Raw genomic sequence first — 13,782 nt, forward strand, 5'->3', positions numbered from 1 at the left:
CATGACTACATCAGCAGTGTTTGTAAATTAACAGGGTTTTGCAGCATATGCCAATTTTATGTGTATTCTTGCATACTACAAATTCACAACACAACTAATACTACAGAAATCAAGGAACTAAAATACATGTGCTAAGTTATTATGCATATGAGGTTAACTTTCTGTGGTGTCCATACTATTTTCAGTATAAATGAAACTCATACACAATATTGTGTGAAAATACAACAGTAGCATGTTTTGGAGGCAGTTGTGTTTATTGTGGAAATAGTACTGGAGAGTCCTTATGAACTAAACAATAAAGTTCAGGAACATAAATACTTTGAGATATGTTTATCAGACGGTGTATTCAGCTCTACACCAATACACTCAAGATTTCAATCCATTTTTGTTAACATGTACACTAAGCCATTGATAGGGACGCCATTGTCAAAGGTATGTTTGTTGATAGATTCTAATATATATGTAACATAAACTTTCAAGCAGAAAGGCATCACAAGCCCAGTTTTCAAGTATCATGAAATAAATGATATGAGAATATTCTATGAACTGAAAAACAGATGACCTCAGTACATTTAACACACATGTATAAATTCCAGCTAATAATGTAATGGAAGCACTATTGGTAAATAAATGATTCATTCAAATCAATTCTAATCACGTTTGTATGTTCATTAATGAAAAGATATGAAGTAAAAATAATGTTAATATTTAACCATCAATTCATCAATTGAATATATGAAAGACAACAAAAGATCTAACAAATAGATTGCACTTTCCCATGGATACGTGCCATAACACTGAGAGTTTGCTAAGTCAGATTTCTTGTAAGGTCTATTACTCAATGCCAATCGATGTGATGAAAACTCATATTCTCTAGGGTTTGTGATGTATTGTATCAGACACTGCATTGTGACACATTGTATCAGACACTGCATTGTGACACATTGTATCAGACACTGCATTGTGACACACTGTGTCAGTCACTGCATTGTGACAAACTGTATCAGACACAACACTGTGACACATCATATAAAACACTGAATCATGACACACAGTATGAAGACACTGGAACGCTATACATTACAACTGTCAGCAATTAATATCACTGATGGAAATAAAGGCATAAAAGAAACAAGAAAACTTCTAAAGACATTAACACACATTTATGATTATGTCTGTTCCTCTGTCGTGTTGAAATAACCATTATTTAACAAGGCATAGATTGGCTTTTACCATGGCAGCTGGGCACAATCTCCTGAAATCCTTCATTTTTCTGACATCTACACATGCATACAAATCCCGGAAGCACTAACATGCAATCATTTGGCATAGAAAATAGAGTAACATTATCTGAAGCAAAAATAATATTTAATCTTCATATTCAACAAACTTTGACCCACATCAACCTTGTGTTGTCATAATAGTATTTTAACAACAAGTAGCACACCCTCCAAGTTTCATGTGAAAACTCCTGGCCAGGAATTCCAGAAATAGGCTTCACACATTGTACCCATGTGGGGAATCGAACCCGAGGGTTGAGTATGACAAGCAAATGCTTTAACCACTAAGCTACCCCACTGGCCCCATGGCTTCACTGAGATCTGAGGACATCCTAATACAGGGCCCAGAACAGCTTGTCGTGAACTTTGACTGACCAATGACATCACAAACATGATGTAGTCATTAGACAATCAATCCCAGAATACGATTTGAAAAATATCCTTTAAAAACTTAAAAACTTCTAGTCTACAGATGGCTGAGATTGTCTGCCAGTCCTTCTAAGGGGCTCTTTCTCTCTTTCATCTCAGTGTTTGATACAAAGGCAGGCAACTTATACGGAATTTGTTGTTCAGCCAACAACTTTCTGAATCCCCTGTGTTAATTAGTCCAAGGTTGCACAATTAAAAAACACAGACACTACATGTTTGTGACTGAATTCCCACAATGACTTAGTTTTTGTTTCATATTTTCTTACATGCTATATTTTCACTAAAAAGGTAGTGATAAGTTTCAATTAATATGCATGAGAAACCCACAAACCAATGAATTAAGTGAATGTAATATCATCAACAGTGAATAGAAAGATGAATGCCCGACACTGTGGTCACATACACACATTATCCAGGTTCAAATCATCAACCAACGAAACAACAAATTGGTCAGAATAGTTACATGTACAACTTCTCAAATCTCATTCACATCTGACCTTTCAGTCTCCCTGAATACCTCAACATCAAAACCCCTGATGGGCATTAGGTGAACCTTGTAATTAGCCAATCAAAACAGATCTTGGAGCGAAGCATTCTCAGAAGTTTATCTGACTGCTGCAACTTGGAATTACTTGTAAACAGGCAGTTCCAAATGAAAAACAAAAGAGGCCAAGCTTTGCTGTGAGTTGTTTTCATCCTGTTGTCTCCGTCACATCATTTTTCAGGATTCTGTGTGGCTATCAGTTCATTACATTTTCCCAAATAGTCACCACCATCCATCACGAAGATGAAACTGAACTGTGTTAGAACACATACTACACAACAACTGTCTCCAAATTATCGGACATCTCCTATTTTGATTGGCTAACAAAGGTCATTTAGGGTCACCTGACATGACTTCAAAGGTCAAATCATGATGACAAAGTATCCAAGTTGAAGGAAAGAACCAAATTCCAAGATGGCTGACACTGTGAAATAATACAGTATATGTACAGCATATACAACAAATAACGTGTTGTCAAGCAAATACTAACACAAACAGGTGTCTTCCATTACAAGTCTTTTCACCTAAATATATATGGTTGATATATAAACAAATCTCTATACATTTTATGACCCAACAACATTCTAAGAGATAGTATGATAATGTTAATAATTGTGGTGTTTGACAGAACTGATTCCATTAACACAAGGGAGGTTAATGTGCATTCAACTTGTACAAATACTTATTTCAACTTAATTACTTTTTCACAGTGATATATTCAAATGAAGGCTACTGCCTGACTTGGGACTATTTCTTCTACTTCATAAAAGTGTCAAACAAAAAGGAGTATTTTTTCAGCATCCATTTTGACTTTTGACAAGACTTCTAAGGCAGTTACATGGAGGTGTGCCAATGTTGCAAAAGCTATTGCCCCCAAATACTCATAACTCCAAATATGAAACATCATAATGCATTATGACTATACATAATTCTGCATTTCATCTACTGTTATTACATCTGAGCTCATAAATTTGAAAATACACTCTAGAAGACACAGAACTATTATGATCACAGATATTAAGAGTTTGACTGAGCCGATGCCTGACTAAAGGTACTCATCTGAGTTTGTAACCTTCTGTTTCTCATTTTGGAGACAGAATCGCATACATTGTATTGCTTTTCAAAATACTTCACAAGCACTGGTTCGGTTAGCATGGATGCAAGAAATTGTTCAAAGGAGATCGACCATTCTGAATCTGGTTTGCTTGAGTTTTGGGAAGACTCTTCATATGACTGTTGACCCTCAGAGGCGATGCTGCTTCGACTTTCCCGTGAAGCATCAACACTGTTGCCTGATTTTTGACTTGAGTTGCCATTTTCTTCTTCAGATACATTCTCCTTCAAACTGTCCTCAGCCTTCAGTTCTTTCTGAGAATTACCTCCCTTAGACTTTACAGAATTGTCTCCCTTTACATCCGAATTATCTCCCTTGGATTTGTCATCATTGTCTCCCTTGGTAACACTGTTCTGCTCATCTGTAACATTGCTGTTGGGATCTTTAACACTTGCAACACTGTCACCTTCTGCTAATGGTTTATTGGTCAAATTGTGCTTGCCTGCAGGAGGATTGGATGAATTTGTTGGTGTATTTACATGACTTTCAAATGGCGAACTGCTCTCAAGTGTCCTCTGACTTGGGCTGATAGACATGTCACTCTGACTGTCGATGCTAGAGGACAGAGGAAGATCAGATTCAGTGAACAGACTGCTATCTCCCGATTCACTTTTCCGCATGAATCGTTTCCCCACTTCCCCAATCTGAAGAAGTAATGTGCCAATGGTAGCAATGGCATGGTACAGCTGTTGTTCCTCTTCATGTTCGTTGAACATGTCATACAGGGTCTTCCACATCTGAATGAACTGGTACTGAAATCAAAAATAATACAAAATTTAATGCTCATTTTCTGAATTAATAATTAGATGCAGAACCACTTGAACAGTTGGACTTAGTTTGAGTCTACTCAAATTTTAGTCTCCAGAACCGACTTGCATTATCTTTGACATGCAATTACTGTAGTTCAGTCACGACTATCTTAGGTTTAGGCTAGAGGAGTCGGCATCCAATTGTTGGCTTAGAGCATTGTAGACTACAAACATATGTAAGTGAAAATGAAAAACATCTTGCAATCACCCTAAGATCAGATGGTTCATGTGAAATATGACCACTGTACCGTGATTGTAAAGATGATTGTGAGTGCCAAATGATTGTAATACTGATTGTTGGTTCAAACAAACATAATTTCTTGTGTCACTGTTCTACCCATGATTTTAGGCCCTTTCACCAAAACAATCGGTAACCAAGCATTTTTCCTGACATTTATTTCAATATTACTACAAATTGTAACAGACGCATTCCTGGTTTTACACCTAGCCTCTCTCCACCGCATTCCAAATTGTCCCTGGGCAAGCTCGATGTCCTGAAAAACTGTATCAGCTCCTTTCATACCTCCAACACGGTTTATAAGCAATGTCTCGAATACTATCATACATGCATCCTCAGCTTTACCATTGTGAGTCCCAAATATTTTACATTAAAGCTAAAAGGGTAATCATATCACCTCCCTTCACCTTTCAACTGATTTTGGTCATGCCCCACTGGACAACGAGAACTTAGTTTTCAGACCTCCTACAGCTGTTAGGGAAACCAATACTGCATCTACCAGACTGGCCGAATCTACTGATCCACCCTCACACAAAACAACCTCATAGCAACCAAATACAACTCTGACTGCATGTATGGCACATATTACGCACTGCCTGAGATGAAGAGGGTACTCCACCAGAACAGCTAAGGCAGTTACACTGGCTTTAACACAATCAGTTCGGAACAGATGTTAAGCATAGGAGTCTCCACCACTTTGCTCCACACAAGTGACTTTTGGCCGTGAAAGCTACACATCCACAAGAAGCAGAATACTTATGTCATCTGAGAGCTACCAGACACTTGAGGGGATGTACACTACTTGCGGCAATCAGGACTTTTAATATCATGAATCAGTTTTTCCTTCCTAACCCTGAGGTTAACCAGAAGTAAATGAATGCTCACCTGGTTCATCCTCGGTATGCTCCTGAAGTCGTCCTTACTGTCAGCACGAATCCTTTTTAACTCGAACCTCTTAAAGCTAGACTTGGAACTGATGCTTCCTGGGAACAGAATGAGTCAGAACTGAACACAACTGTTTGATTATTGCTGTTTAACGCCACACTCAGCAATATTCCAACTATATGATAGTAATCTTTACAGAACAATCTGGACTAGACAATCCAGTGATCAACAGCATGAGCACCAATCTAGGCAACTTGGGAATGATGACATATGTCAACCAAGTCACCACCCGATCTCATTGGTTGCCTCTTACAACAAGCATGGGTTACTGAAGATTAATTCTAACCCGGATCTCACAGGTAGAACATAAACAAGCACAACTGATAGTTCTCTGACTATCATCATATTTTAGTTAAAGACAAGGACTCAAACATGCACCTATAGAATGCATGCAACCAAGGGACGTAGCTCTTCACCACTGGTTAAACCCACAAGCACAGGTATTGTGAAGGCCTAGAAAAAATTTGGCGTCAAAAGGTGACTTGAACCCATAGCTACATGGTCTACCTCTGCTGGCTACGAAAGATAATTTCCTAGACAATACATTCTAAAGTATGTCCTCACTTGTGGGTGAATCAATGCTGGAGTTCTCCGTGGGGTCTTGACTGGATTCCTCTCCCACACTCTCTCCGAGGGAGGCTTCCCTCTCCACCGACCCCAGGGGCAGGGACCCTGGGGGACATGCCTTCTCCCCAATAGAAGCAGGAATGTCTCTTGGAGCAGTGGCCTTCACTGCTGGGACACTTGGCAATTCCAAGTCTGAAAACACAAACAACGGCAACATCTACAAAGGAGGTTCTGTTTATTGTCTATGTGTTAATGGCTACACAAAAGGTATGGTTTTACCCCAAAAGACACCTTTTGTTGTTAACACCTATGTAAAACATATGCTTTTACCCCTAAAAGACACTGTGTCAGCACCTATAAAAACATTTGGTTTTACCCCAAGAGAAACCTGGTGTCAATAACACCTACATGAAACATGGTTTTACCCTAAATACACACATAACACCTATGTAAAACATATGGTTTTACCCTAAGACACCTGGTGTTGTTAATACCTCAGTAAAACATATGGTTTTACCCCAAATAGTCACACAATATCCTAAACGCCTACGTATGATTTTACCTCAAATAGTCCCCAGATGTTGTTAATGCCTCAGTAAAATGTATGGTTTAACCCCAAATAGTCACAGTGTCACTAACACCTATGTAACACATATGGTTCTACTCCAAATAGACATTGACTATGGTTAACAGCTACATACATCAGATGGTTTGACCTTGACACCTGGTGTTGTTAATGGCTACACAAAGTCCAATCAACAAATAAGGCTAAAAAAAACTACATCCGTAGCAAAGTCCTATAATCTGACACTTCATTTGATTTCCTCATACTTTTATATCCCCTTATGTCCCCCTGACTGTTGAAGCATGATACAGATGCTGATTCTGTGACTCACCATCAGCACCATCACACTCCTTCTGTGCATTCCCTGCATCATCGTCATCAAAAAAGTCTGTCGCCTCCACAGCACTCTCTGTTGAATCTGAAACATCAAATAGTGACTGAGTCATGTAAAGTGTTCAGTTCCTTAAAGTTCATTGTACATGTCTTCATAATACAATCCACACCTAGCAGTCAGTAGGGAGGATGCATTCTGAGGAAGTCCAACTCCTGGTTTCTAAAACAACAAAGAGCAAACTTTCTTCATACTCAATGTATATTTAGCAGCCCTAACACTTCTGGGTTCAGTGCTGGGGTGCTGCTGATCTGAAGTCGTACACCTTTTCCACATGACTAAAGAGCTTAACCCATCTGTAATCTCATCTGTGGGATTATTACAAAACCAACACAAAGCAAAAATAAGTCTTCAATAGTAGTCTATATTTGGATTCAGATACTGGGGAAGTCAGAAACTACAGGAATAATATCCACAACAGTTCAATGTACAACTTTCATTATTTCCTCTTGGTAACTATTGTGACTATTTTCCAAGATACAGAAATTAGATATACACCCCTGAATGATTCACTCATACAAAGAATAAAGAAGTCTACTGATCTGGGCTCCCTTTCACAAAGCACTAAGGTGATCGCAAGTCTCTATGGTAACCTTAGTACAGTGTAAAAGAATGGGCGTTAAGGTTAACCTTAGTAAAGGTTGCTTCGTGAAAGGATCCCCTGAAGGTTAAACAACATGAACTAAGGAAGGCATGACAGACCGTCATGCTTGGAGACATCATCTCAAAACAAAAGTGATTTTAACTAGAACGCTGTCCCTCCCTCTCACCTGACTGAGGTGATGTAGGTGTTTCCTCATCCTTCTCATCGGGCAGCAGGCAGGGAGGCTGGTGGAGGATGTACATGAGACGGAGGCGCTGGTTGAAGTCCCCCTTGCACTGTACACCCAGCAGGTGGACAAACTCCTTGAAGTTCACCATGTTGTCCTTGTTGCTGTCCAGATACTGAAGGAGTGAGTGAGGGAGTGAGTTTAGTTTTACGTCGCACTTAGCAATATTCCAGCTATATGGCGACGGTCTGTAAATAATCGAGTCTGGACCAGACAATCCAGTGATCAACAACATGAACATCGATCTGCGCAATGGGGAACTGATGACATGTGTCAACCAAGTCAGCTAGTCTGACCACCCGATCCCGTTAGTCGCCTCTTACGACAAGCATAGTCACCTTTTATGGCAAGCATGGGTTGCTGAAGGCCTATTCTACCCCGGGACCTTCACGGGTCAGATACTGAAGGAGAGAGAGGGAGAGAGCAGAGTGAGTGATGATTGCAATATCACGGTCGGGAACACCAGAAATGGGCTTCACACATTGTACCTATGTGGGGAATCAAACCAAAGTCTTGAGGATGACAAGTGTATGCTTTAATCCTTAGGCTACCCATGTATAACGAGAGAGAAGGGGTTGAGACATGGGGATGGTGAGAGTCAGGCAGTCAGTTTGGTTTTACGTTGCTTTTTGCAATAATAAATAATCTATTGCTAGGGGGTGACGATGATTTAAAGGGGGGGGTCACCAATTTTGTTCTGGGATGGTACAGGTCATTGTTTTGTACATGACATGCATGGGGTAATATACTTTATACATAAACTGGGGAATGGAGAAGAGGGGGTGTCCATTAACATCGTACATGCATCTCCATATAAATCATCATCATCACTGCAACTAGCCATAAACTATGAACGGACCCTAAGCGGTTTTGGTCTCTGGTCTTACTACTGTCGCTTTACAAAAAATACTTTCAGTTTCAACAGAAGGAATTACATGATTGTCACTTCAATTTCTTGATATCAAACTCATCATATTTATCTATTAATGTATTAGCTGCAACATGATTCATGTATATATTTGCCAATGTGTGATTCTTCATGATCAGTGTTCTGAAGAAGTGATGTGCAAAACGAGGAAGAGAGTGTAACACTTTTATAACATTGCATTTAAATCGAAAAACTAGATGCTAATTGGTGCTGCTATTATCTTGAAAGCTAGTTGTATGTAGTGGACAGTGAAGAGATCTGTTGAAAATTTTGAAGATATACCTTGTGCCATCATAGCCAATACAGGGGCATTATCCACTCATGGTAGACGATTCATAAGAATTAAGAAGTTTGATTCAGCATCTGGACCAGGTTCCAGTCGAGTTATTTTGCATAAAGACTTGGAGAAAGTAAATATTCAGTTGTCAAAGTGAACCTAAGACCTGCCTCTACATACCCTGAAAGATCTTAGGGCAACAACTCCAGCGTGTGATCCTGTTGCCCATGGTGACAGAGATAGGAACATGGTCTTGTACTGGTCGAAGTCCACCTTGTACTGCTCGTAGTATGGTCTGGCAGGATCATACTTGTCACTCGTGTCCACTGGTTGCTGACTGGTGCGCCAGTAGCATGAAGTCAGGTACTCCTCCTGTTTAGACACACACATGTAATTGAGTCAAGATTTCTGGCTGTTATGTTATGCCACACTCAGCATTAGTCCAGAACCTAGGTTTTTGAAGCTCTTTTCGAAGTTCTCTTAGCACTAAGATAGCTGTGAGTGCCATACACTATCATTAACATACAACTATCTTAGCGCTAGAAAAACTTTAAAAATCTAACCCTATCTGTATGGCGGCGGTCTGTAAATAATTGAGTCTAGACCAGACAATCCAGTGATCAATGTCATTAGCATCGTTCAACACAATATGGGATACAATGACAAGTGAACTGATCCTGTTGGTCGCCTGTAAAGACAATACTAAAGATCAATTCTAACCCGGATCATCATGGATCTAAGATATTGGGGATCTGATCCACAAAGCAATCACAGAGCTAAAGTGATCACAATAATAGATAACATAGATGCTACAATAGTTTCAAGGAATGGGTAATTTACCACAGCATTCCTCTACTGGAACCATAATTACATTGCACTGGGAAGTTCTGGCCTCAAGATACAACACTGTATGTTTCCATGGCAACTAAAGACTCGTGAAGGTCCCCGGATAGAACAGGCCTTCAGCAATCCATACTTGCCATAAAAGGCGACAATACTTGTCGTAGGAAGCGACTAAGAGGATCGAGCGGTCAGGCTCACTGACTTGGTTGACACGTCATCGGTTCCCCATTACACACATCGATGCTCATGTTGTTGATCACTAGATTGTCTGGTCCAACCTAGATTATTTACAGACCGTTGCCATATAGCTGGACTATAATTTCAAATGCTGAGTGAGTGTGGCATAAAACTAAACTTACTCACTCATGGCAACTAAAACCATGAGTTACTAATACAACTCCTGTCTACACTGTAACAAAATAGACCTAAGAAATCTCACTTGTACCATAATCTGCAGGAGACCTACCTACTTACATGACAAATACTTCAGAAAGCAGATCTGCAACTAGCTAATATACTAAACACTTGTGAGCTAAATATACCAGGAAATACTTCCTTGTTTATCATGTTTACTTTTGCACATTAACAAGTGAAGATTTCCCACCTAATGCCTCATCTGACGCTGTTGGCTGGAGACACTGACTAGAGATGAGGTGCATCTAATCAACTTACTCAGTTTGCTTCAATATCAAAGCATCAAATAACCAATGACTTCGTATCAATATCATCATGAGTATTACTGACCTTGAAGAGAATGTAGAGGTCAGCCAGCTCCTTGCCTTCAAACAGAGTATCAGATGACACACTGCGGACAATGTTCTTCATCACGTTGTCCTCAATTGTCTGAAACAATCAGCAATTATCAACGTTATTTCTCAATGAACTCTTACTGATGAAAAAATTGGCAATCATTGCTGAAAGCACTAAATAAAATGGGGACTTAAATGAAGAACTTCTCCCAGATACATCCATATAAAAATTTTACCCTATTGTCAAAATCCACTTCAAAGTTTTTACCATTAACAGGCCTAATAATCATCTGTGTAAATTTTTAAGTTAATGATTGAAACACCTTGTACCTGTACAACTCTAAGTCTGTACTTCAGACGAAGTCGCTCGATGTCCTGATTTGTGATGATGCCAAACTTCCTGTAGCTGCTATCTATCAAATCTGTCACATCAACAGACGACTGAAATACAGCGAGTTAGGTAGTAGATTAGTGGTTGAGTGGTTAAAGTGGCTGGGGGAGTTTCAGTGTATGTGGAATGTCATAAAATGGAAGTAAAATTTAAGACACACCAAATCTGAGACCCCAGAAACTGATGCCTGGGACTAAGGACTCACAAGCAGGTGACCCAGTCAATCTAGGTCATACAAAGCGGTGGTCGACAGTATGAGTGCCCATGTAGTTCTCATGTTACAGTGTTGCTTGTTCTTTGGGTTGGTTTTTTTTGTTCATTAACAACTAGTGGTGTTCCCATTAACTGAAATCATTGAAGATTGGGAGTGGTGACAAAACGACCAAGCAATCGATTACGTTTGCTCTCAATAGAACACAAACAATTTTGGAACTACTGTTTTAGTGACTGAAACACTTGACAAATGAGTTGAGTTCTTCTAAAGCTCACTTCACAAACTGAAAAGTCATGACTGAATATTTCTTGAAGACCGGAAATCTAACCAGAATTCAATTCTAACCGGAATCTTCATGAGTGTTCATGAGTTTCATGTACAGTGACAGCCAAAGGTCTTTCTGGATGATCAGCCATCATTCCAGTGATCAAACTAAATTACATCAATGTATGTTAACGGAACGGAACGGAATGGAACGGAACGGAACGGAACGGAACGGAACGGAATGGAACGGAACGGAACAGATGGGATGGGATGGGATGGGATGGGATGGTATAGGATGGGATAGGATATTTATTTACAACTCTTGCAGCCACTGGGCACACCAAGTTACTACAGCTTTCCCATCCTTACAAAAGAGAGTTTGTCATTTAACAAATTAAGCAGTCATTGAAACAGCAGTCATTCCTACCTGATCCTCCGAGCGTGACATGTTGGAGGTGTGCTGGACCTGTGGCATGGTGGAGTCTCGGTTGGTCACGTTCTCCAGATACTGACAAAGAACCGTCATGGCCTCTCCGTCCTCCGCACAGGCCAGCAGCTCGCTGCTCTTGTTGTCCAGGATGGTTAAAGCTATTTGAAATATCACCTGTAATAGTAATTTGATCAAGTCGTTACCCTATATCCATGATGTGAGTCATATTCACAAGGAATACATTACAGCCCTAGTGCACTGTCCTGTGAAGTAAGAGTGTTCAAATTTATTGCTGTCATGTCTCATGATATATTGATGATGTTATCCTAAAAAACTGTTGATGATACTATAATACAGGAAATACCCATCAGACTGTGATGAATGCAGGAGTGAGTGTATTTTATGCCCCACTCGGCAACATTCAAGCTATATGGCGACAGTGTGGACCAGACAATCCAGAGATCAAAAGCACAAGTATCTTAGTATCTACGCAGCTGTGATACAATGACATCTGTCAACCAAGTCAACAAGTCTGACCACCCAGTCATGTTTGTTGCATCTTATGTCAAGCATGGGTTACTGAAAGCCAATTTTAACCCAGATCTTCATGTGACCACACCATATACGTTAGATGCAGGCACCAAATGCTAGGGACACATTTTGAGCTGGGTTGTTACTAGGGGATAAAAAATAATGTTCATCTTGTGACTATCGCCACTGTTGTAGTTGTTTCAGACCTTAGTTCTCGTTACCGGTGCTGCTTACCTTGGCGCCATCAAAGAAGAAGCAGTCCAAGATGTTAACGGCACAGTTGAATGGCATCACACTGAAACAGACCTCATTTCTTTATACATCAAGACATGTTCCCTCAAAGGTTATTTTATTTTATAATTTCGTTCTTCAGCTGTAGAGTGATCTTGATTGTAATTATCAATCCGAGTCTGTTTCAATAGTACAGTGTTACTGCCTGTAAGAGCTTTGTGGTGGGGTTTTCAATTACAACTGATTATTGATCAACAATTGAGCTCCAATTATCAATCTGTACAGTCTGAGCGAAAACCTGGGCCCTGATCCACAGATCATAATATTACAACCTGTCATAACTCTATAGTTTATTACATGCTTACGAACGTCATAGGGCTACTAACGTTTTGTAGACTGGGGCCCTTGACTACTAGATGCCTACTAAAGGGGGCCAGCACCAGTAACTGTACCTGAGGAAGATGGTTAAGAACCAAGACAGGGAGATCATCGACAGCAAGCCAAGGGTGTCCAGCTTCTGGTACAGGCTCGGAATGTAGTCACGGATGAGTTCCTCGAACACACCTGCAACAGTCAACACCCATTGTCATTCCCACAATGGACAACCCTGTAATGAGTCATGGTCTGAGGTTGAATGCTGCTAGGTGTGTGTGTCTGACTATAACCTGTTGTACCTTGATCAATGAGTGCCCCGACCACCTTGGTGTTGTAGTAGTCTGGTAGGAGTCTCTCACAGATGGCTGTCAGCAGCCAGAACGCATCCTCCTCACTTGTATACAGGAGCAACACGCTTGTCACGATGTTCATAGCTTGACAGTAGCCTGAAACACAGACGAAACACGCTCATCTCCACGTTCATGATCATCTCAACATTCAGAGCCAGAGACGGCTCCAGACAAGGGGTGCTGGGTGCAGACTCCCCTACTGTCCTCAGGTTTACTAAATGACCATTGAAATTGTAATGAATATCAAGTGTACACCCTCCACTTTCTCAAGAATGTGCACCCTTACTTTCTCAAAAAGGTGCATCTCCCCCTGCAAGCCATATCATGGTGACTTGTCACTATCAGTCAAACCAGCAGCTGATATCATCAATCTCAACCAAAAATGTTACCAACTGGAGGATAGCATACAGATAGTTCTGACACAGTTTCTATTGAAGGTGAGTGGACAATGCCCAAGTGTTTCCTCCCCATCTTCTGTACAGTCTCA

General features: G+C 40.2%; 1 protein-coding gene across 2 annotated transcripts in view; it reads right to left on the minus strand.

Moving 5' to 3' along the window:
- Window positions 1-235: 235 nt before the first annotated feature.
- LOC137260947 (TBC1 domain family member 9-like) overlaps window positions 236-13,782 on the minus strand; it is a 38,683-nt gene continuing 25,136 nt past the window's right edge. For both annotated transcript variants that reach the window (XM_067798521.1, XM_067798520.1), the window contains exons 20-31: window positions 13,245-13,391; window positions 13,023-13,134; window positions 12,574-12,634; window positions 11,806-11,982; window positions 10,840-10,950; window positions 10,505-10,603; window positions 9,098-9,289; window positions 7,653-7,827; window positions 6,823-6,909; window positions 5,924-6,118; window positions 5,300-5,397; window positions 236-4,119 (exon numbers count right to left, since the gene is read on the minus strand). In XM_067798521.1, the coding sequence (XP_067654622.1) occupies window positions 3,271-4,119; window positions 5,300-5,397; window positions 5,924-6,118; window positions 6,823-6,909; window positions 7,653-7,827; window positions 9,098-9,289; window positions 10,505-10,603; window positions 10,840-10,950; window positions 11,806-11,982; window positions 12,574-12,634; window positions 13,023-13,134; window positions 13,245-13,391 (2,303 nt within the window). In that variant the 3' untranslated portion in view covers window positions 236-3,270. The remainder of the gene's footprint in view (window positions 4,120-5,299; window positions 5,398-5,923; window positions 6,119-6,822; window positions 6,910-7,652; window positions 7,828-9,097; window positions 9,290-10,504; window positions 10,604-10,839; window positions 10,951-11,805; window positions 11,983-12,573; window positions 12,635-13,022; window positions 13,135-13,244; window positions 13,392-13,782) is intronic.

This window comes from Haliotis asinina, chromosome 14 (genome assembly GCF_037392515.1).
Source record: "Haliotis asinina isolate JCU_RB_2024 chromosome 14, JCU_Hal_asi_v2, whole genome shotgun sequence".
Lineage (NCBI taxonomy): Eukaryota > Metazoa > Mollusca > Gastropoda > Lepetellida > Haliotidae > Haliotis > Haliotis asinina.